Source organism: Panulirus ornatus, chromosome 20 (genome assembly GCF_036320965.1).
Source record: "Panulirus ornatus isolate Po-2019 chromosome 20, ASM3632096v1, whole genome shotgun sequence".
Taxonomy (NCBI): Eukaryota; Metazoa; Arthropoda; class Malacostraca; order Decapoda; family Palinuridae; genus Panulirus; species Panulirus ornatus.
This window is the reverse complement of record NC_092243.1, coordinates 76,189,606-76,215,838: the sequence shown is the minus strand read 5'-3', so window position 1 is coordinate 76,215,838 and position 26,233 is coordinate 76,189,606. Positions and strand designations below refer to the sequence as shown.

The 26,233-nt window shown below is 39.8% G+C and overlaps 1 protein-coding gene across 1 annotated transcript in view; it reads left to right on the top strand.

Moving 5' to 3' along the window:
• Positions 1-26,233, top strand: part of LOC139756156 (neuronal acetylcholine receptor subunit alpha-7-like) — a 547,320-nt gene that overhangs the window by 498,945 nt on the left and 22,142 nt on the right. The window contains exons 7-8 of the mRNA XM_071675331.1: positions 3,148-3,342; positions 14,614-14,700. Coding sequence (XP_071531432.1) covers positions 3,148-3,342; positions 14,614-14,700 — 282 coding nt within the window. The remainder of the gene's footprint in view (positions 1-3,147; positions 3,343-14,613; positions 14,701-26,233) is intronic.

The window sequence follows — 26,233 nt, the reverse complement described above, 5'->3', positions numbered from 1 at the left end:
AATCTTCTTCAATCATTTTTGTTTGGATTATACTATTAGAAGTTCCTTCTGAAGATGTACGTACTGTGGCCAGAAGTTCCTTCTGAAGATGTACGTACTGTGGCCAGAAGTTCCTTCTGAAGATGTACGTACTGTGGCCAGAAGTTCCTTCTGAAGATGTACGTACTGTGGCCAGTCTGTCTGCCGCTTTCGTGAGTATGTAGGGGGTCGAGGTGACCACTACCTCCTGGGACTCGTCCGCTTCAGGAATCTATCTGATTTTTCGTGACTCATATCGCGAGGTGGAAAATCGCCATTAATGACCTTTTTTTTTTATATTATTGCTTGCGGTCACCACAACCACGGCTTCCCTTACGTTTCCTTCCTTATTGATCTACACTCTCTCTCTCTCTCTCTCTCTCTCTCTCTCTCTCTCTCTCTCTCTCTCTCTCTCTCTCTCTCTCTCTCTCTCAGCTTTTAAAGAGACTGCATCTTTTTCAGTCTGTGTTAAGGCCAGACCACCTCGCTTGGACCTTGGGTTTGTGTGGCATGCGTATCTCTCTCTCTCTCTCTCTCTCTCTCTCTCTCTCTCTCTCTCTCTCTCTCTCTCTCTCTCTCAGCCAGTTGAGCGCCACCTCACCAACTTCGGGTACAAAGCTGCTCTCCATCACACGAGTTTCCAGGAAGAGGGAAGACAGCCTGGCCGGCTTCCCCACCGCTCTCTTCCTACCCGTTTCTGTGACACGCCTGTGGTACAGGGGCGTGCGTACCACACCACTCACCCACGGTACGCAGTGTACGCTGTACCTTGTGGTGCGTGAAAATTACCCCCGACTCATTCGACATATTACCACAGCGGACATTCAGTGTTCGAGCCACAAGACTTTAATGGCTTCGCTAAGAGCGATGGTTTCGTAGACACTTCTCTAGGGGATTGTACAAAGGCTCCCTTCGTCAGTAGCGGGCTGTAGGCTATCATCCCCTTCGTCAGTAGTGGATCATAAACCATCACCCAGTTCGACAGAGATATGGGCCATGATCCCTTCGTCAGCGATGCAATATAGGCCATTATCCTTCTGTCTGTAGTGGACCATAGGCCATTATCCCTTCGTCAGTAGAGGATTATAGGTCAATATCCCCTCGTCAGTAGCGGACTTTTGGCCATTATCCCTCCGTCAGTATTACGCTACAAGCCATTATCCCATCTCTAGTGGTAGACAACGGGGCAATACCAGAGCTGCAGGACACAAACAGAACACCTCCCATCTTCTTGGTACCGTTTGGACCACCATTTTGCAAGGAATGGTGCGAGACTTTCACTGCTGTTCTGGGAAAGAGCTACGGTCTGTGACCTCTCCCTAGAACTGTTGCGGACCATCATGGTTCTAGGAATGTTATAGACCCACAGTTTTTTTTTTTTCTCGTTTAGGAAAACTGTTCCCTGAATCTTTTCAGTCAGGTAGGGAATGCCCTTAGAGAATGGGAGAGACGAACGCTATTTTCTTAGCAATGGGACATATCGTTGACCATATGCTTGATGCAAACCATCTCAAAACTTTATAGGCTTCACTTCTTTACTTTCTTATTGCCACGAATGCGAACGAATTTCAGAGAGGCACTTTCTTCCTCAACTCTAATATTCTTATATTTATCCTAGTGCCTCCTTGAGGCTTCGAATGTGTAACCTCTTCTTCGGGTGAGCGAAATTGTTCCCCATGCACCAGATATACGTCAGAGAAAGACAATCCAATACTGCAGAAAGATCAAGATATAAATGAAGGCCATCAGAGATGTTATACCACCTTTCGATAAAGGATTCATTACCGCAACTGTATATATCAGGTCCCCGATCTCCATGTGCACAAATATTTCGTGACAGTAAAGCGTTTGTCGGAACTTCGTAGTTACTCCTATATATGACGCTATTTGAGACTAAAGAAACCGATCGTTGATTGACCAGAGAAAATCAAGATTACAGGGTAACCTACGCTATTTGTTGGAAAACACCTAACCATGCTTTTACTTCTTATACTATCATTCCTCTCGTCTTATCATTACTACTAATACTACTACTTTTATAACTACTAATACTACTACAGCTACTACTAGCATCACTACTAATACTACCGCTATTACTACCTCTGTTATTGGTACTGCTACTAGTACTAAATATTAGCTTTGTGAAGGATTTGCAGGACCTTATGTTTTCCTTCCTCTTGTATATATAAGAAGTGTATTAGATATATAAATATATGCACATAGATATTTTAGGAGCTCAGAGGGTTAAGTTCAGTAATCAGTGCAGATTGTGGCAAGTTGTATCAAGTCTGTTTGTGGAGTTCTGAAATGAAAACATTTATGCTCCTGAGAATCTTCTTAACATCTATTACACTGTGTATGTGTGTGTGTGTGTGTGTGTGTGTGTGTGTGTGTCAATGAATCGATCCTGCAAAGAGGGTATCGAACCTGTGTCCCCACCTTTCTGAATATAGTGCACAGCACTTCCATGGTGATCACTGAACATGAACAAAGGCCAGAGAGAGAGAGAGAGAGAGAGAGAGAGAGAGAGAGAGAGAGAGAGAGAGAGAGAGAGAGAGAGAGAATATATGACAGAATCATCTTGAACAACCTGTAGACTGTGTTCAAGAATCTGTTTTCTGTTGGTGGTTAGAGTTTGACGGTGATGGCTTTAATGACCCTTGCAGTTGTGAGTCTAATTAATGGCCAACCAGCATGAAGACAAACATTTACATGAATGATTATCCCCGAGTGTTACTTGTATGTGTTGTAATGGTTAAGGAGGGATGGTTAGAGGAAAATACAGTTGCTTCCCATAGTAATACAATAGCTCCCTGAAAATAATGCAGTAGATCCCAGAATAATACAGTAGTTCCCTAGAATATTCCAGTAGGTTCCCCAAAGTAATACAGTAGCTCCCTAGATCAATACAATAGGCCTCCAGAGCGATACAGTAGCTCCCAGAATAATACAGTAGGTCCCCAGAGTAATGCAGTAGGACTACGAGAGTAACACATTAGATCAGTGAAATACAGCAGCTTCCCAGAGTAATCCAGCTGCTCCCCAGGATAATACAGTAGCTTCCCAAGAGTACTACAGTAGCCCCCCGAGAATAATACAATAGCTCTCCCTCCCCACCTTTTCTTACAGCGGTGCCGGGTAAGCGAAACACCCTCTCCTACAGCTGCTGTCCGGAGATCTATGTAGACGTAACTTTTCAAATTCACATACGACGCCGTACGCTGTATTACTTCAGTAACCTCATCATGCCATGTGTTCTCATCTCCTCCATGGCTTTGCTGGGGTTCACTCTGCCCCCAGACTCAGGGGAGAAGCTCACTTTAGGTAAGGCTTCGCCGATCAATCTCCGGGAGAAGGTAAACACAAACCCATTTTCTGTGATTAACAGTCGATTCGTTTTCTTTGTTAGGTGAGATGCCAGATGTCACCACCAGTCATGTTCCCGCCCCTTACCACGTGATGTGGTCTGTTCTTTTTTTTTTTTGTTATAGTTGTTGTCTTTGTTTCTTTAATCAATTTTGTTCTTTTATTCACAGACTTTGTGCAAACATGCTTTAATCAATATGCCACAGACAGTGTGGACATGATGTTGCTAATGTAAAAACCATGGTTATCTTAATTATGAGTAATGTATTAAAACCATGGTTATCTTAATTATGAGTAATGTATTAAAACCATGGTTATCTTAATTATGAGTAATGTATTAAAACCATGGTTATCTTAATTATGAGTAATGTATTAAAGACCATGGTTATCTTAATTATGAGTAATGTATTAAAGACCATGGTTATCTTAATTATGAGTAATGTATTAAAAACCATGGTTATCTTAATTATGAGTAATGTATTAAAGACCATGGTTATCTTAATTATGAGTAATGTATTAAAGACCATGGTTATCTTAATTATGAGTAATGTATTAAAGACCATGGTTATCTTAATTATGAGTAATGTATTAAAGACCATGGTTATCTTAATTATGAGTAATGTATTAAAGACCATGGTTATCTTAATTATGAGTAATGTATTAAAGACCATGGTTATCTTAATTATGAGTAATGTATTAAAGACCATGGTTATCTTAATTATGAGTAATGTATTAAAGACCATGGTTATCTTAATTATGAGTAATGTATTAAAGACCATGGTTATCTTAATTATGAGTAATGTATTAAAAACCATGGTTATCTTAATTATGACCACGTTAATTGTGGTGAACGAAGATAAATCATGTTGTATGCAGATGGCAGCAGAGGTTGGCACAGTGAGCAGAGGAAAAATAAGATAATTACATTTGATTAAATCTTTGAGCAAATTACAATAATTCATGTACAATCTTTTTTCCTAATGGTAAGATTTTATCCTGTGTCCCTATTATTGTAGTGTATAGTAGCCTGTTACACATTCTATTTCTCTTCCTCTCTGTCTGTCACTCTTATATATATATATATATATATATATATATATATATATATATATATATATATATATATATATATATCCTAGCGGTAGCACTCCCTCCTGCCTCGCAGGGGTCCCGGGTTCGAACCTGGCTGTTGGAGGTTTGTATGCTCTATGTAAGTGCGCGCATATGAACTTTGTTCGTATATATATATATATATATATATATATATATATATATATATATATATATATATATATATATATATATATATATGATTTCCCCCTCTACACACTTCTCCTAGCAGTGTGAGATACAAATTCACAATAAAACTTCAATGGATTATATTTCACAGGAGAGACTAGTAACTGTTGGGCCTCGTACTTTACAGTCACTTATTGCGCAAAGATCCAGTTACTTCACTTAGTTAAGTTACCTAGTGTGTCTAAACTATGGCTAGTTATTGCGTTTTGTTTTCCCCGTGTTCGTAGCGCCATTATCTGTATCATTAATAAGTGTTTATCAAAATTTTGAGGATAATTCATAACGGACATGAAAATGCGTTGCCCATTTTAAGATGGGTGTTACCGGACTACGCCTACACGAGGTTATACTGCAAGTAAAAAGTCGTCACTGGCGAGGTTGTGTTATTGGGAGGGACAGTCGCGTCAAAGACCTTCTCTTTCCAATGGAATCCACATTTCTCTTCTACTGGAAGCAGCACAACCTTGAGCTGCAGGTGCATATAGAAAGAGGTCCTGGGTAACGCCAGGACTTTCTAAGAAAGAGGTGCTGGGGTAATTATAAAGAAATTAAGTAATGAAGAAATTAATTAAATAATCTAAGACATTCAACACTAATGAAAATCATTTATGAAAACGTTGTGTGATGTATAAGTAACGTTGATGAAGTTTGATTAAAACTAACGTTGTTGTATGATGATATATACATTATATGACTTCCTTGGAGGACCTTGTGAAATATCTTCCCATTTCCATATCTCTCCCTCTCTCTCCCTCTCACCATGCCCTCTCCCAACCCTCTCCTCCTCCAGTCTGGACACTATAGACATCCAATCAGCCGTCTGCCTCGCCTCAAACGAGCTGCAAAACCTCAGAAATCTGACAAAATTGGTCTATTCTATTTACTCTCTCATCTGTAGCAGCTGGGCAGGCCTGGGAGACAGTGGTCACGTGGTTCTGAGGACACGACAGACACTGCTCCTCCTCCTGTATTAACAGCTTTTTCCTATTATTTAGTTGTAGAAAAAGTTTACTTACAGACTCTGTATGTAAATATATATATATATATATATATATATATATATATATATATATATATATATATATATATATATGCTCAAATTACAGAGGTATAAGTTTGTTGAGTATTCCTGGTAAATTATATGGGAGGGTATTGATTGAGAGGGTGAAGGCATGTACAGAGCATCAGATTGGGGAAGAGCAGTGTGGTTTCAGAAGTGGTAGAGGATGTGTGGATCAGGTGTTTGCTTTGAAGAATGTATGTGAGAAATACTTAGAAAAGCAAATGGATTTGTATGTAGCATTTATGGATCTGGAGAAGGCATATGATAGAGTTGATAGAGATGCTCTGTGGAAGGTATTAAGAATATATGGTGTGGGAGGAAAGTTGTTAGAAGCAGTGAAAAGTTTTTATCGAGGATGTAAGGCATGTGTACGTGTAGGAAGAGAGGAAAGTGATTGGTTCTCAGTGAATGTAGGTTTGAGGCAGGGGTGTGTGATGTCTCCATGGTTGTTTAATTTGTTTATGGATGGGGTTGTTAGGGAGGTAAATGCAAGAGTTTTGGAAAGAGGGGCAAGTATGAAGTCTGTTGGGGATGAGAGAGCTTGGGAAGTGAGTCAGTTGTTGTTCGCTGATGATACAGCGCTGGTGGCTGATTCATGTGAGAAACTGCAGAAGCTGGTGACTGAGTTTGGAAAAATGTGTGGAAGAAGAAAGTTAAGAGTAAATGTGAATGAGAGCAAGGTTATTAGGTACAGTAGGGTTGAGGGTCAAGTCAATTGGGAGGTGAGTTTGAATGGAGAAAAACTGGAGGAAGTGAAGTGTTTTAGATATCTGGGAGTGGATCTGGCAGCGGATGGAACCATGGAAGCGGAAGTGGATCATAGGGTGGGGGAGGGGGCGAAAATCCTGGGGGCCTTGAAGAATGTGTGGAAGTCGAGAACATTATCTCGGAAAGCAAAAATGGGTATGTTTGAAGGAATAGTGGTTCCAACAATGTTGTATGGTTGCGAGGCGTGGGCTATGGATAGAGTTGTGCGCAGGAGGATGGATGTGCTGGAAATGAGATGTTTGAGGACAATGTGTGGTGTGAGGTGGTTTGATCGAGTGAGTAACGTAAGGGTAAGAGAGATGTGTGGAAATAAAAAGAGCGTGGTTGAGAGAGCAGAAGAGGGTGTTTTGAAGTGGTTTGGGCACATGGAGAGGATGAGTGAGGAAAGATTGACCAAGAGGATATATGTGTCGGAGGTGGAGGGAACAAGGAGAAGAGGGAGACCAAATTGGAGGTGGAAAGATGGAGTGAAAAAGATTTTGTGTGATCGGGGCCTGAGCATGCAGGAGGGTGAAAGGAGGGCAAGGAATAGAGTGAATTGGAGCGATGTGGTATACCGGGGTTGACGTGCTGTCAGTGGATTGAAGCAAGGCATGTGAAACGTCTGGGGTAAACCATGGAAAGCTGTGTAGGTATGTATATTTGCGTGTGTGGACGTATGTATATACATGTGTATGGGGGGGGGGGGTTGGGCCATTTCTTTCGTCTGTTTCCTTGCGCTACCTCGCAAACGCGGGAGACAGCGACAAAGTATAATATAAATAATATATATATATATATATATATATATATATATATATATATATATATATATATATATATAGAGTTGTACCTGGGTCTGTTTAGGAATGGGAATGGTTCGAGAGCGGAGTTTGGCTTCAAAATGGAATTTGCTCGGGACCCAAATTTGATCAAGAACAGAATTTTTTCGACGGGTAAACAACAGAGGACGTATATGTTCTGTCGCCAGAACACAATACACACTAGTGCTTTAGTCACTTTGTTTTGTCCTCACCCTACACAGCACGAATGGATAAATTGATCTGTTGTGTTCTCAGCTCACACCACAACTAATGCACTCAAAGTCTGTTGTGTTTTGAGCTTACACCACACTAATGCATCCGTTAGTCTGTTATGGCCTTAACTCGTGGCACACTAATGCAGCAGTTAGTTTGTTATGTCCTTAACTCACGGCACACTTAGGCGGGAGTTAGTAGTCTGTTATGCCCTCAGCCCACACCACACTATTGCATCAGTTAGTCTTGTCCAGAACCCACACCACACTAATGCATCAGCTAGTCGTCTGTGTCCTAAACCACAGTTAATGCAGCTGTAACTTAGTAGTCTCTCTCAACCCAGAGGAAGGCGTACAACTAGAATGGTTCCTCTGTCTATCTTAGTCAAAAAATCAATATATATATATTGGAAGAGCTGGATCGGCTCTGTACCTGTCTGTCTATAAATGTTTTTGTAATGTTATATTTAAAGCCTAATGATGTCAAGTCTAACTTGTCAGTCTTGATTGCCTTATATTCCGACACTGATGATGATCTCGTTCACTAAGCGTCTCTTTCAGAGGTGCTCTTCCTTATATGCATATAATTTGATCAATATTTCCACTTAATTAAGCAGTCCTCATGAATATTTCCACTTAATAAATCAATCTTCTTGAATATTTCCACTTAATAAAAGCAGTTCTCATGAAGATTTCCACTTAAAACAGTCCTCATCAGTATTTCCACTTAATAAAGCAGTGCGCAATGTAGGATTTTGACTTCAGATACTGCACATTCTCAGCTATGTGGACAGAATAATTAACCAACTTATCAACTGTGAGATATAGAGACACAGATGGTTAAATCATCATAACAGGTGAATCAAATTATTGTCATACTGACTGACGTAGAAAGAATATAAAAAAAGATAACTATGTCTACTAATGTGTTTTAAATGTGACCATGTATGATAAACAATGTGAAAAATGGGGTTCAGATCCCTCATTCTATTGGATTCATTTCAGAAAACATAAAAACACTAAATCAATAGTATTGAATCAGAACCTTATAAAGTAAAAGTTATGGAATAAAATGTATCATCCCATCCCTTTTACTGTTATCATTTTGCTAAGTTATCACCCTAGTATATCCTTTACAATGAATAAGAAGGAAACTGTGCATCACAGTTTGTTCAACATTTTTTTTTTCTAATCAAGTACCCACTTTAAGCTATGCTTTCCTACTGTTGGAAATCTTCTGTCAGAAAAAAATGCACCATGAATAAACTTGTAGACCACGAGGGAAAATCAAAGAAAAATTTGCTTAAGCGCTTTGGTGTATTTCAACATATCTTCAGAAGCAAATACACGAAAGCACTGAAGAAATATTTCCTGCTCTGATTTTCCCTCGTGGTCTACAAGTTCACCTATAATCGTCACGCGTTTGCTTCGTCAATATATATATATATATATATATATATATATATATATATATATATATATATATATATATATATATATATTCGCCGATGATACAGCACTGGAGGCTGATTCGAGTGAGAAACTGCAGAAGTTAGTAACTGAGTTTGGAAAAGTGTGTGAAAGGAGAAAGTTGGGAGTAAATGTGAATATGAGCAAAGTTATTAGGTTCAGCAGGCTTGAGGGAAAAGTTACATGGGATGTAAGTTTGGATGGAGAAAAAATGGAGGAAGTGAAGTGTTTTAGATACGTGGGAGCAGATTTAACAGCGAATGGGACCATGGAAGCGGAAGAGGGTCACAGGGTTGGGGAGGGGTCGAAGGTTCTAGAAGCGAAGAAGAATGTGGGGAAGGAGAGAACTTGCGTATACTTGTGAATGTCTCTCCTTTTAAACTAGGTACTCACTCATTATCAAATCCTTTTTCCACAAGAAAACTTCACAAGCTGTTCATTAACTCCATTTATAATTATGAATACCTTATCCCCCAAACCCTTCGTCAGTTATACCCTCACCTGCCATATTACTTACCGTAACATTTATCACCCATGACTAACACCCGATATCTTTCAACAAAACTGATGACATAATCCCTCACCTGTGCCCAAGACACTTCTTTCATGTTCTCTCTTCTCATGAGCAGGCATATGAACACTAATAATCACTCATCTCTTGCAATCTGTTTTCATTTTTACCCACATCAGTGAAACTCGCTTCCTTATACTTTCACACACACACCCACAACTCTTGCTCCAGCACCAATGCTGCCCCTTCCTTAGCTCTTGCGCTCTCATCAACCCTTATTTCCTAAGACATTTCGAAACTTCTTTTCCTTTACCATTGAGCTTTGTTTCATTCAGATCCAGAACATCTTGGTTTCTTTCCTGAAACATGCTATCTGTCTCTCTTCTCATCTTGATTACATCCACACACAGACACCCTAGGTTGTGCCTTCAATGACTAGTTCTCGCTACGCTCCTTCTGTTCCATCTTTTATGAATCAAAATGAAATAAGGGGAGGGTTTCCAGCTCCCCGCTCCCGCCCCCTTTAGTCACATTCTTCAACACGAGGGGAATATACGGAGGTAGAATTCTCTCTCTACTATCCCAGGCATGATTATGATTATATATATATATATATATATATATATATATATATATATATATATATATATATATATATATATATATATATATATATGTTTGACCTATAAGTTAATAGACACAGGTATGAGTGTGAGACAGTTAGCCGCCTCGCAGCAGACCCGGCTATTCGTCTTTTCATTTGGCGCTGGTCCATAGATGAGTACATGGCTAAGCTGGTATGTTTATGTTTGTGTGTGTGTGTTCTGTACATTAAGTTATTACATTTGGTAAACATATTTACCAAATGGCGCCCTAGCTTCGTTTCTTCGATGTATATCTACTGACTTATATTTCTGTCTTGTGTCTTCCATGATGATGTGATTATTACACGAAAGTGCACTTGGGAACTTATCGTGTTTCATTTTCCCCGTGGACTCATAGGAATATCATGATCACGCGCAAAATTGTGATCCTTTCCAGTATACATATTAGTGTAAGCTGTTTTTCTCTAATGCACATAGAATTGAATACAATAGCATTTAGTTATTAATCTTCTTTCTTATGTTCTTTAATTTTCTCTATTATTCTACCATTAGGGGAGTACTCAATCATCGGTAGTCTAGATTTACCCATTGTATCTTTATTAAGCTCTTGTCTTCATAGAGGCATCATCAATCTACAAAAAAAAAAAAAAAAACTGCTTCACAAAACTTGGATATGTAAAACGCAAACAAAATATTTTGATATGAAACACTCGGAAAAAATCACAGTACATAGCACATAAGAGTAAGGGAAAGCACTAAATGCGAAACAAATTAATAATATGAAGAGTATTACGAGTTACAATCAAAATACAAAATATAGAAACAAAAACTTACTGTTAAGGAAACACAGAATGTTGAACGAGGTAAGAATATAGAAAGTGTCACTAACTACACGAAGTTGGGCCAAGCGAGTCTTATTATCCGGATGTGGAGTCGAGGTCAGCTTGGGCTCGTCCGATTCGTAATCCAGGACCGGGTTAGTCAGTGACGCGTTCCTCCTGTCCAGAAATGGCGGACTCGGTAGCTTGTGGCGTGCCAATGACGTGCCCCATCTATTCTAAAACGGCATTAGGTCTACGTCCTATTGGCGGGGCCCATCAAGGAGCTGTATGGCGGTGGTCATGTTGGTCTGGATGTTGACGACAGGTGCTTTCTAATGTGAATGACTTCTAATATATGTAGTCTCCACCGATCACGGCAACTAATAATGAATTTGATGTTTTTCACTATAATCTCCCTCGTTAGCTTCGTTCCATGTTTTTGTTCATGATGATGTTTGATTCCACCTTCTTGCAAGTGGAGCGAGAGGCGGCAGTTCAGGGCGCGTGTCTTATGTCCAATGTGATTTATGTGGTGAGCCTGACACTCCCCAATATTGCATCGGTCTTATACCATACCGAGTGATCTACCATATTGTCCTTCATTACGACCGAACATGTTTTCGCATTGTTGTAGTATGTTGTCATACTGATGATATCCTTGCATTCATAAATCGATTTGCAGTTTCTGGCCGCAATATCTCGCACGACCTTCTCATCCTTTCGATACGTTGTCATAAATGTGTTCCTGTAATCAGCTTTAATGCTGTCATATTGAGGTCGTTTCTTTGCTCTAGCATGTTGCTCACAACGGTATCAAATTCAGTATTTGAATATCCATTGTTAAGATTTTCCGGACACGAAGTTCTTGTTGTGTAAGTTGACAGGTTGAGCGCACTTTGATCGCTCTCCTCCTGTATGTACGAATGACTTGTAATGTTGCGTGCAATATATTTTTTTCCATTCATACATTTACCTTGGTTGGTGGGCTTTCTGAAAACGTCGCTGAAGAAAGATCCTGTCGAGGCACTCACCATTACATCCAAGAAAGGAATCTTACCATTATTATTCAACTCTACTGTAAATGGTAAACTAGAAGTTTATTGGAGTCGGTTACGGAGGTTTTCCAGCGAGTTTATCTACGTAGATCAAAATAACGTCTGTATATCTGGGATGTCATTCTCTCGGGTCGCAGTGCTGTAGTTTCGACATAGGACATTAATGCCTGCGCAAAGAACACCCCCACGGGGAACCCCATGGCTATTCCATCCACCAGGAGATAAAGCTTACCTTGCCGACATCTGAAAGGTGCTTCCACGGTGAAGGCACGTATCATTTCTCTTAATACATATCTGGACATCTCCGTGGAGGTAAGACGTGGTGATGGTAAACATAATCCAGAATTATGTCTATTGTACTCTCCACTGGTACATGTGTGAAGAAACTCCATATCCAGGGAAGCTGTGATGTCTGCAGTGTGGTTCTTTATTCCTAAAGATGTCAAACTCTTCTGTTGATCGTAGGAATAAGTTGTGATGTATGGCGAGATCAGTTGGTTTAGCTTCCTGGCTAACATGTACTTGGGTGAGAGGATCTGGGATGATTCCTGGCTTGTGCATTTTGACCTTTCCGTAAAAACATCCTGGTTCGAGGTCACCTTTAGAAGATCGAATTTGATGTCATCCTTCACAGCATCCGTAGTCGTAATTAGTGAAGTAAGGCGCTTTCAGAATCTATCTGTTTGGTTTCTCGAAATCTGTTGAAATTTTGTAGAATCTTGCAGCATGGCCTCGCATACCTTTGGATATCATTTCGGTCAAGGATGACGCAAGTGTTTGACTTCTCTGCACGTTACTGATCCACCACGAGCTACGAAGTCCGTCATTTCTGGACAGGAGGAACGTGGTACTGACCCACACGGTCCTGTGTTACGAATGTCAAAGACAATCAGACGAGCCCAACATGACCTCAACTCCACATCCGGACAATAACGGTCTCGCTTGGCCCAACGTAGTGCATTTAGTGATGGACTTTCTATACTCTATTTTCAGTTTGTGTTTCTTACATATATTTTGTTTGAGTTTTATATATCAAATTCAAGTTTTGTGACATAGTTTTTTTTTTTTCTTTGTAAATTCTTGATGCCTCAATGAAGGCGAATGCTTGATTAGAATATAATGGATAACTTTGGACAACTGGTGTTTGAGCACAACCTAATGGTAGACTAACACTGAGAAAATTAGAGAACATAAGAAAATTACTAAATATGCTGTCGTATTCAATTCTATGTTCATATATATATATATATATATATATATATATATATATATATATATATATATATATATATATATATATATATATATATATATATTTATATATATGGGTAACCGAATTGAATCTTACAAGTATCAATTTACCTAACTTGCAGTCTCTTCCAGCTCACTATATATGAGAAGGTGAGAAAGATTGTTGTCTTTCCCCTCTGGAGTTGACCCATTGTATCTTAGTGGAATGAGTCTTTCCACCCACTGGAAGGGAAGTATGATACCCCTTACCCAAAGAGTAATACATCTGAGTGGAAGTATCCTGTACGAGTTTGAATTATATCTAGCGTCCAGTATGAGGAAACATTTTGTTGGGTCCAGCATCAGGAAACATATTTTGTTGGAATGATATCTTTTTCTTTTCTTAAATATCACGGACAAGAATTACCTCATACACTATTTGTGTTTTGAAGGCATTAATACTCTGTTACATACTCTTTATTGAAGGTATTTTCTTAAATCACCATTACTCAAAAATGTTAACTAATATATTGGCTATTAATGGATATAATCTCCTGTGGCTATGGTTACACATGATTAATATGATTAATTCTCTTGACGCATTTTAATCCAGATTTATGGACTACAGTCAAGGTGGCGGTACTCTAAGTTCTGCCAAAACCCTCATCAAGTGCTCTCTCTCTCAACTTACCACTTTTCCTCCTCACGCTGCTCTCCTCCCATTTATTCCTCTTTGTATATATTTATATATATATATATATATATATATATATATATACACCCATTTGCTTTCTGGTCATAATAATCTAATGATTCTGTGTTTTGTTTCCTCATTCATCATATATGCCACACAGTGTTGACTCGACCCGTACCATCATACCCAAGGCTGCTCCGGATAGACTGATTGTCGTGTGTTACTCCCATGTTCTATTCATCATCATCGGCTATTAAGCACACCATGTCTTGGTATACTGTTAATCCCATATTATCCCCACCAGGAGACGATAATGATCGTTTTAATCCCCTATTTTATATACATTTATATATACATTTACCCGGAAGATATATTTGCCGTGTTTTGTGCATTCTACCCATAATTGCCCCATATTTGACGTTCTATCCACCACCACCCATTTTCTTTTCATATGTTTCTTTATCATCTCTCCGGATGAAATGATTATCGAGTACTTTTCTGTTTTTGCTCCCCCCCCCCCCCCCCACATATACCCCGTCATACTGTCCCCGTCCATCTCTCTCTCTCTCTCTCTCTCTCTCTCTCTCTCTCTCTCTCTCTCTCTCTCTCTCTCCCCTCCCCCCCACCCCCAAACAACAACTCCCCCGGGGGAGAACGCTCAACCAATCGAATTGATACGTTCAACTCTTCCTTTTCAGGAGTCACCATTCTGCTCTCGCTAACTGTTTTCCTAAACATTGTGACCGAAAATATACCGGAGACATCCGATGCTGTGCCCCTCATCTGTATGTAACAGTAGCTGTAGACTTGTTCCATCTATCTCGCCGTTATATATATCTATTAAAAGATCAGGAAAAAATATATAATGACTTTAAAAAAAAAATTTGCTGATCTAACCACCATTTTGCACATTCACTCTCATTGTTATCATTTTTCTTCACCGTTTTTTTTTATTATTATTTGTTTTTCCCTCCAATCCGTTGAGTCGTCATGTTTTACGTCACTGTTTTGCGCTTTTACGTCATAGTTACGTCAGAGTCCCTCAGCCAATCACCTATGTCAGACGACTTAGCGGTTGCCATACGCCATCATGTCCTTCAACAGTTCATGAGTTGTATGAGTTCTACTTCACTAATCAGTAGCTGAGCAGCCCACACCAATCACCGTAGAAACTATTATGATTTATTGTCTTTTATTTGCCTATACACTTTGAGGGTGTTTTTATAAATGAGATGAGAATTCAGTTGTCTTTTGTTTTTTGCCAAGACTTTTCACTGTGCAATCTCTTTGTTTAGTTCAGTTTTCAAGTACTGTTTTTATATATATATACATATATATATATATATATATATCCATACTGGAAATAGCCATACGACAAAAAACAGTTTGGACTTACCCAACATATGTGTTAAGTGTGAAATATAGCTCCGGGATTATGAGGAGTTGTGTGTGATACTTGGAGAATACCTATGGAATCTGAAGATGCACTCTGTTCTGTTTTTTCAATATGTTTCATGTCATAATTTTTTTGTCTAATTTACATGTTGTTCCCTCTCCCATTGTAATAAAAAATAAATCTACAGTTTCATAGTGATCACAGCTATATATATATATATTCTACAAGCGCACCGCCAAATCCCTCTCCGTCTCTTTCCTCATTTTGTTTCAATTTGTGTTTTAAATCTCACTTTTAACCCATGCATTTATCTGTTCCTGCATACTGATAGAGAGCCCATGTTCTATACTTGTTCTCCAATACGACGATCCCTTTTAACACATAATTTTCTTATGACCTCTTTTAATTTTTATCATTATTGAACCAAAAATCCCCCCCTCCCGATTTTCAAAGTTCATGTATGGTGTATCTTTTTTTCCTTTTCTTTCAGAAATCACAATCCTGCTTTCTCTGACGGTTTTCATGACTGTTGTAGCCGAAAAATTGCCTCAAGTATCTGACGCGATACCATTGTTAGGTAGAGTATTCAAACCTCCCACAAGAGTCACAAGTTCTTACTACACTCCATCTGTGACGGGGTGACCTACTTTGGGCCTTAATATAAACAATGGATTATCTTGCCACAAAAAAAGAAAAAAAACTCTTCCCTATCCTCCTCCTCCTCCTTTTCCTTCTCCTCGTCAAATCCTCCCTCCTCTTCTCCCTCTTTCTCCCTCTCTCTTCCATTCTCCGTCAGCTCTTATATCCACCAACACATCATCACTCCACTATTCCATAAATCTCCTTTCCTTTTATCCAGTCCAAACAGCCAAGCCATTCCTTCACTTCAGAAGCCCCACTGTGGCAGCTCTATGTCTGGAGTGTTCACAGGAATCCTCTGAAAATCCAAACCAAAAATCGAACATCCTTTTCATCAAACAGGGGAGGTCAAGCAGCCGTCCTTGTGGGCAGCCGTGACTTTCCCCGCACATCTGTCAAATCTTCCTCAACTACCCTTAACTACACCTTCCACAACCCCTCTAACTGCCCAATACCAACTTCCCTCCTTGGTCCCCATATGTATATACGGCCCAGTCGTTTGCCACCCTTGTCACAGGTAGGGGCGTGCCAGAGACTATATATACATATATATATTTATATATATACATTATATTTAAAACCGACATGGTACTATCTATGATGGTTAATGCTGGAATGGCGTATAAGGCATGAACGTTATCTGTGTTTGTTAAGGCCATGATTGGCTCTTATGCTCCCTGACTTCCTCTTCGCTCTCTAACGTAAGGCTTCCAAGCAACATTTTCTATTTCTTTCCCTGTAAGTGACGAGATCATGTCTTGGTGAGGAGCTTACGAGGTAAAGAACTATCTTTTTTTTTCCTCTCTCCCCTCCTCCCCCTTCCAATAAAGCTCTTAAGTCTCCTCGAAGAGAGGGGGGGAAAAGAGAAGGAGCTTTATTGGTTCGCTTTTAATGGAAGCGCACCGAGTCTTGGTCTCGCTCACTTCGTGGCAACAGTTGACCGTCGCGTTTGGTATGGTGACTGATGCCTCCTGTGTCACTCACGGTGTTGGGGATGATGGACTGAGAAAGGATTGAGACACGGGGCTTGGCTTCGCGGGACTGAAGAGTACCTGACCTCCACCCACAGTAGCACTGGGCTGATTGTAACCTCCCGAAGATATGATTTTTTTTTTCAACCACAAAATAATGATTAAAAAAGAAAGTCTTGTTACAATCGGGTCAGTACTACGTGGGACTGAGTGCCTCTCCTTCTCTAAGCCAAGGGCCTGATGCAAGCGCGGTTGAGGACGCTGGGGCATTTCGGCGTCACCCACCAAGATCGTCCAGGTCGAGAGAGAGAGACACGATCCGGAGGTGTGTGTGTGTGTGGATATTTTTTCCCCCATTTGCTTTAACCTCATCTATCGGCCTTGAAGACTTTGGTGGATAATTCCGTGATGCCCCATCGCCCTCGGCTCCCTCCCAACACCCCACGTACGGACGAAGGTTCTTTCACTTCGCAAGGAGGTCTTCACATTGTCTCAAACTACACGAGATGGAACCCTACCCTCCTCTTGTTTAACCCCCTCACCTCGGGTATGTGGTTCCACCTTACGTTTTGGTGACGAGGCTAAGACCTCCTTCAGAGAAGACCTTCAACTGTTGATATACATATGTAATATATAGTACGCCTGCTGGCCCTGACGTCACCTTCATTACTTCCTAGACACCCTCCATGTTTATTTTCCACCGGTACAAGATGGTTGTCCTATATTATTTTCACCGCCTCTGCCCCCCGCCCCCTCCCTTGCTAATCTTCATCTTCCTCTTCTTTTCCGTGCTTCTCTCTCTCTCTCTCTCTCTCTCTCTCTCTCTCTCTCTCTCTCTCTCTCTCTCTCTCTCTCTCTCTCTCTCTTTTATTCAACTTTTCCTCTCGACTCATTCACAAAAAGACTTGCTTTCTCTCCATCTCTCTCTTTCGCCCTCCCAACCCCGCCTCCGTGCTACCTCTTTCTCTCCCTGTATACCAACAACCCAACCCTCTCAACGCTCCTTTTTTTTTTTTTTTTTTTTTTTTAGTAAAGGGAATGACTACCAGCGTCTCACAGCCTATTTAAAAGACAGATTAAAAAGACCAATATATAACTATCAGTATGCTATCTCTCACTCTCTCCCTCTCTTTTTCCCTCTTTCTCTCTCTCACACACGGAGTAAAATTATCCTCTGTTGGTAACTCATCATCATTACCTTTCATTAACAAATGTATTTTAAAGGATAAGTAGATTAATTGTCTTTAAATTTTTTCTCATTTAAAGATCCCGATGATGATATAAATACAATAATAGTTATAACATATTGGAAATGATAAAAATAAAGAGGACTTAATAGGCCAACTATATATGATATATATTATATATATATATATATATATATATATATATATATATATATATATATATATACGCACACGTCTCGTGTTAACTCAAAATCTTTTTCTCTTTTGACGTGACATTTTTTCATGATGTAATTATGAATTATACATAATCATTTAAATAAGCTGAGAGAGAGCTGTCAGTCATCACCTATTAATACTAAACTGTAAATTTGTAATAATCTATAGATAAAGCAATGTTTTTAGATATACTTTTTTTACAAAGTCAATAGAATTTTCTTAACAGATAACTATAATATAAAATATTTGTTTTTGTTTCTCTTTGATCAAAAAAAAAAAAAGAAAATATATACTTATATATACATTCATTCTCACTAGATAGAGTACATTAATTCTCCAGTCAGTACCGTTTGTTTTAGCCAATTCTCCAAGTATCATTAAATGTGATTTGAATGATTCTTCTTAACCGTACTAAGACGTTCTATAAACCAGCAGATTTAAAAAAAAAAAGCCAAAATAGCTGAGTAAAGCATGCATTCGTCTGTGCTACAGCTTACCATAAGGTGAAACATCGCATGCCTGTATCAGAGGTGTTTTGTTTTAATGCATGACGTAATGGTGCATGAACGGTTCCCTGTTGTAGCGGTAGGAGGCATGAGCTAGCTCAGGGAGGGGTGGGTGTGTGTTAGTAGAAAGGTCATGAAACTGGAATCTTTTTATCCCCCCTCACCCACCAACGTTGGAATGCTCCCGGTCTCCTTTGAGCTTGGTTGAGGCAAACTGTTCAAATTGCTTTTTAGTTTTCCAGTTTTGTTTTTCTTCCAAAAGAAAAAAAAATATATAACTTGGGTCTAAGTACAGAGCTCACAGAAGGCTCTGTAGTATTCCATCTCCTTCATTGTGCATTATTTTTCAGCCTTTTTTCCCCTCCTCCTCCTTTCATTATAGTATTAAGGCAGTTCGTTATATCACAGTTTCAGAACCTTTGCGTCCTAATTGATTCGTTGTAGCCAGGGTGACCAGAAACAACCACAGTTAGCGATGATTTTCGGGCCCTCTGAACACACACGATCTCTGGTACATAGACAGAGTTCACTCGAACCTTTGAACAATGGCCTATACGTTCTACCTGACAGTGTTACATACTCGCTTCTCTAACGACCTTGGCACAACGTGTTGAATTAGTACGCCATTCTTCTGAAGCAGCGATATAATAGGAGTTGGTATTTCCAAAGGCAGGGCAGGGAAGTCGTTCGAGGTGCTCTCCCCCAGTGTTGCGAGGGTGAGTGAGTGAGTGAGTGAGTGAGTGAGTGAGTGAGTGCGAGAGAGAGAGAGAGCCCTCATTTGCTTCCCTGCTCTTGTATATGTATATATATTTATATTTCATTGTAACCTCCCAGCCATTATTAAAGCATCTTTATCTTGACAAATCTCATAAGTAGCGATTATGTAATTACTGTTCATGCTTGGCACTTGTGTATGTTCAAGATTTCTCAGATACATTTTTTCGCAGATCTGAGGGAAATGTAAGAAGCTCTTAAAGTTAACAATCCGTTGCGAACACAGTTATGTAACGTTACAGATTCCATCGTGGTGTCCCACTTAGAGGTCTGCAATTAATCGTCTTGTGACGGATGAAGCTCATTGGTTTTAAGTCCAAGACCCCAAACTATGGCATCACTTGTGCCCATAATGCTCACGTACCACAAATTCCCTGTGTTGTGTTCACTTTGGGGATATACCGGAGTCTCCGGTCACGGACGAAAACCTTGATTGAGGATAAGCCTTGAAGGAAACATGAAGGGACATAAAGAAAGAAGTAAGGAAACAAGAGGATAGATTAACTGGAGAGTATTGGAGGATGTGGGGTAATATGACTTTTGATAGGACATACATGAAGGGGGAGAGAATCCAAAGCAACGCGGTGTAAGGAAAGCTACAGATATCACAATGGCCCACTTTTGATCTGCTAACGGTGACAGTCATCATGTGTTGCGGTGACTTGCTGAATGTTGTGTGGTTTAGCTAATGGGGAAGACACACTAGTAGCCACTTTAGGGGGCAGAACCCAAAGTGATATCTATAAAGGAGAGAAAATGAGTGACCTTCAGGTATAGGGTAAGTGGGTAAGGTTAGGAGGTCAGACTCGGCGAGTTGATAAGTTGGATTGCTCTAGACTGTGTCTAATATGTGGGGCCAGAACCTCCCCAGATACGAGAGCAGTATCGCGCATAAGCAGTACCCCACAAAGATTAATCAGTACTTTATATAACGGTCGTTCCTCCAGCAGCCAGCATCTACACAGAAAATAGGGGAAAGCAGCAGCCAGACATATATCTCGGGTGTATTTCTTGGGGGCAGGGGAACATGCTCACAAGAACAGTGACCAAAATGGTATCTATAGAACAGAGATGAACGGCAAGCATCATGTTATACTGAGAAACACGATCTGAAAAGATTTGATGCGAGGAGAATTACATAATGAAACTGAAAGGTTTTAATTCCACGCTCGTTTAAATGGAGTTAGAGAAAAATTAAAACCTTCTGTAGATATGAAATAGATGTGTTGAAGATACGTAATTACAAGTATATAATACCTCCAGCTTTTGGGATGCAGAATTTGTGATGCTGATTATATGGGGCTTTCAGGATAGAGTGCAGGATATGGTTACCTCCAAAATGATTATGTTTCTCACAAGGCTGAATTATGGTTTTCTTATGAAGAACAAAGGGAAACGAATGACTCCTAGAAATATATACAGAAATTGCATTTCCGTAGTATTAGATTTAAGTAGATTGCCGTTTCCTCTTTCAGTGATGCTGTGCAGGAGACCTATCGCCGCGAAATCTGTCCTGGTGAGCAAAAATAAGGGTTTGAAATCTCAGTGTATGAGAAAAGAGTGTTAAGGGCGAACACTTTGTGGAGATATCAGAAATGAGAGTCAGTGAGGCAATGGTTGGAGAGGTTAGAGCAGTGTCCTTTATGAAGAATGGGTTGCAGCAAGGCTTGTTTCTAAGCGTAAGGAAAATTCTGGGATTTCAGATGAGAGGCAAAATATGCGAACATGGTTCGATGCTAGCTCATAGACAACACCTTTATGATTTAAGGAGGTACACCATATGGGCCATACGCCTAATCTATCTGGAACTGGAGAGTACTGAAAAAACCTTACGCAAGGAGAATATAGCGGATTACACTGGATCAATAGGACGATATAGGGCGAAAGATTGGCAAGAGAACCATCCACAGATGAGTTATAGAAACAAAGTACCAATCATAGATGCATTATGTTTAGAATTAGCTATAGACTTTAAGGGAAAAGTTGAATTTCAGAATTTATTGGTAGTAATTTTGGCTAAGGGCCAGGGAGATTTGTTAGTACAAATGGAAAACAAATCAGGACACTTTCTCTTAAAGAAGGCGAGCTTTACTTTATGAAGAGAAACTTTGCAGTGACTTCAAGCAGGAATGAGAGTGGAGCTGAGGACTATAGGCCATGAATTTTTTGGACTGCGCCAGGTTTATCTTAAAGATTATAAGTGAATAATAAGTCTTGAAGAAAACTGATGTAAAGATGAGATGTAAACACGATTACGATAGGTGTATGGTGAATGTAGCGAGATGTTCAGACTATCCCGATGGCTAAGTCGAATCGAAACGGAAAAGAAAACCAACAGTATTGACATGGAGGGTAGAAGATGGTTCTGGGTACCACTTCAACACTCCAAGTTAGGAGGGTAGTACTACCTTGGGCGGTTGCTGTCTATAGGGTTGCTCCTAGTATAGGTGTAGTAAAGGGATATGTCTTGAATTAGTTAAGGTCATGATACTACTATTACTAGATCCCTCATGTATGTTAACATCAAGACTTATAACAGACAGTGTGTTTCTAGATTAATAGATCTGTAAAAGATGAATCAGTAGGGCTTTACTTTTTATTTAGAAATATGTAAACGAAAAGTTAGAGCAAATAACGAGGACTGAATTGATATACACTAGTGACAAGTTTGCTAAATGCGTAACGTCTAAGTTTTTACTCATTAGTTTTTCGATGAACTTTCGTAAACATTAAATGCAAACACCTAAACCTTCAATCGGTAAAAAAGGTTATTCACATCATCGGCGAGACTTGGCATCCGTTGCAAGAGTCGTAAGGCATATATACTCAAATTGTCCTCCGTCAAGAAATTGACAAAGCAACATGCCGATCACTCAAGGGAAAAAAGATCGCACTTCTACCTGCCTCCCTCTCAAAGGAGATTTCCTCACGCGAAAGGTAAACAACCACCAGGGAACTTTAAGAGTACCTCTAGGCCAGTTCTTCTTCAGATACCGAGAATGTAGTACATCATGCTTAAGATTTTTGTTTATGTATTTAGAGACGATTTATATCTCTCGTTTATTTAGCTGCACACGTAAGGACTGGTATGTATCGGTATTCTACAGATACTGATGGCCGTTTTCGTTGAAGATACTTATATCTCAAGCTATCCACACCCTTAGGTGCACCGTCCAAGTCGCCCGGCGACCTTTTCTAAGTGTTAAACATCAAGAGAGTTACAGGATGACCTTGTCTATATGTTGACCTCCTGCTGAGTTACAGGGAAACCTTGCCTAGTTGTTGGTCGTCTATCGAGTCAGAGGGATGATTTTGTCTATATCTTGGTCACCTTGCGAGCAACAGGCTAACTTCCTCTTCACCTTGATCGTCTACAGAGTCACAGAGTGACCTTGTCTACGTCTTGGTTGTCTGGTGACTTACAGGACAACTGTGTCTAAATCATCTGGCGAGTTAAAGGACGACAGTCAGTCTGATGGTCACCTGATGAGGTACAGGACGACCTTGTCTATCTGTCAGTCGCCTGGAGAGTTACAGGACGACCACCATGTCAAACTTCTGATTGTCTCCTGAGTTACAGGACGATCGTTAACTGTTGATCGTCAGCCGAGTTGTAGGACGAGTAAGTCTATCAGTTGATCGTTTGGAGAGCTACAGGACGTCCTTTATCTGTTTACCTTCTTGTGAGTTAGAAGATTTACCTCGTCGCCTGGCGAGTTACAGAGCGAGATTGTCTATCAGTTGCAGAGCATTCTCGTATATCTATTGGCCGCCTGGTTGGCTTTGCAGCAATGCAACCAACGTACCCATGACCCTAAAACACTGTAGTCAATAAAGAGGAACGATTGTACTGCCCTCGCGTTCAACAGACACGGCCGGTAAAAATGAATAGTTATTATTGCAGTTTAATGAAAATAAAAATGTATTCTAACTATCTAGATATAAAGATGAAAAAAAATGGAAGTGGTTAATGTAAAGAAATATAATTGGAATAAAAAGTCATTACTCCCATAAACATATACGAAAACTGGTCATTACAAGAAAATGTTGGAGGTGTCCATCTTCCAACAACCAGCTTCCTACTGACAGACAGGGACCTTCCCTGAGTTACCATGATCTGTAGGCCAATTATAATTCATAGGATATCTATCCCCTACACTATCCCTAACCATGGATCTATCGGACCCAAGCACCATAAAGCACGAAGGAGTAAGTGGACAGAGTGAGGCACCCGCCCTCGGCGATGTCTAAACAAGAACTGAAGGTAGAGGGACCCACATGGTCGTACCTCATAGAACAAATGGACTTCCAGAAACGTTGGGTCTGACAGACCCAAGGTTAGTGTTCTAGGGTTAAGCAATTCCACCTCGCTGCTCCGGATCATCGTTAGGATCATAGTCTTTTCTCAGGTTTCAGCAGTGGAGGAATCCTCATTCGCCCTCTAACTGCAATTTTGGTTTCATTATCATCCTTAAATGAGATTTTCTCCTCCGTTTTCTCCAACAAAATAGAATTTTGTATTGAGCTAGGATTTTTTTTTTATTCAAATTCTTTAAACTAAAAGATCTAACACAATTGTTTCTGATATGAATAGAATTTTGTATTCCATATCTTCGGATTCTTGCGTTTGATTTCTCTCAAACCCAAATTTTTTATCCAATTTATCCCTTAAACTCTGTCTGTTCATTTTTCTCCCTTAAGCTTGAAATTTGCTTCCTTTCTCCTTTTATCTCGGATTATTCAATGTCTCTTTCAAACTGTTCAATTTCTACCTTAAACTAGAATGGTGCTTTCCCATGAAAAACGAGAGCTACATTATATGCTTTTCTTAGTGAACTGTCCTTAGGTAAAATCTTGTCGGTTTTCAAAACTACCTTCTCGGCCCAAATAGTAATATCAAAGTCAAAATTGATTTTGATTTGTTAGTATCGGCCTCCCTGATCTACGCCGATAAGTCTTGAATCTTCCAGTTCACTACTGGTGTTCAACATTCCAGTCCTCGACTAGTGTTCATTGCTCCAGTTAAGTAATGGAGTTCATCGATCCAGTGCAACACTGATGTTCACTTTCAGTTCACTACAGGTGTTCAGCGTCCCAGGTATGCACAGGTGATAACTGTTTCAGTTCACTACTGTGTTCAAAGTTCCAGTTCAGTACTGGTTCTCTAGTGCAGTACTGGTGTTCATTGTTTCAGTTCACTGCTGGTCTTCAGCATTCCAGTTCGGTACCCAAGTTCATCGCAAGCTCTAAATCTAATGTTCAGAGTTCCAATTCAGCTCTGGCGTTCAACGCAAGATGTGATATCGATGTTCAACGTTCTAGTACCGATATCTATTGTTTAGTTCACTAATTTTGTCCGATGCTGGTGTTCAACATTCTAACTCACACTGTTGTCCAACACTAATTTAGAACTTTTAAATTGGGTAATGATGTTTAACTTTCCGGTTGATAATGGTGTTCAGTGCTCCATTTCAATGCTGGTGTTCAGCGTTGCAGATCAGAACTGATGTTTAACGCTCCAGTTTAGTATAGTGTTCAACGTACCAATTCAATACTGGAGCTGAACGCTTCACTTCAGTTCTGGTATTTATCGTTTGAGTTCGAAGCTGGTGTTCAAAGTTCTACTTTTGTATTGGTGTTCATTCCAGATCAATACTGGTGCTCAATACTTCCTTTAAAGGTGTGTTCAACATTATATATTTCATACTTACGTTCAACGTTTCATTCAACAGTTATGTAGAACGTTCCACCTCAGTCCTAGTGTTCAGCACCCTAGTTCAATATTGGTGGTCAACTCTCCATTCCAGTGTGTTCAACGATCCAGATCAATGCTTGTTTATTGCTAATTTTCGTTCCAGCGTTCAACGCTCCAGTTTGTACTTCTGTTTAACGCTCCATTGGTAGTGATGTTCAACGTAACTAGAGTAATGATGAACGTCCCAGTTCATACCGGTGTTCAGCGACCAAGTTCAAGACTGGTGCTCAACGTATCATGCCGATAGTGAAGTTCATCAGTGAACAAGAATATTTGGCTGTAAAGAAATGAAACCAACTGTATTTCACTGAACATCAGTCAAATTTCACCCAATTAGAACCAATTCATTTAGAATGGGTTTCAATCAATTACTGTCCAATATAGCCATCTTTCATCAACTTTCAGTTCAATCATATAGGTCGAATGAACGACTGAATCGGATTACGAGAAGACTATAAAGCCTGTCTTTCCTTGATACACCTCACCAAATGTTCATCTGGTTAATAGATAACATTCAGTATGAGAAATATCGTTAGAGATAGTGATAGATGGAAGATACTTCTTTAAAGATATCTTAAAATGTCGGGCAATCAATTTTCTTGTTTGTTGACATTTCTGGGACGTAATTACCAAAAGGAAGTACTGGAGTGTCGATCCATTGAATGGAAAGTCTCGAGAAGGGAGCCATCGTTGTATTGAAATGCATTCGTTCTTGTAAAGATCCGTAAAGGCAGATGATAATGATGCATGAAGATAAAGCTAGAATCTTTGGATAATTTTGCAGAGTGATTCGTTCCTGGATTACTCACTGAGCAAGGCGGTTCGACCCTTGAGCAAGACGGTTCGATCCTTAAGCAGGAAGATTCGATCCTTG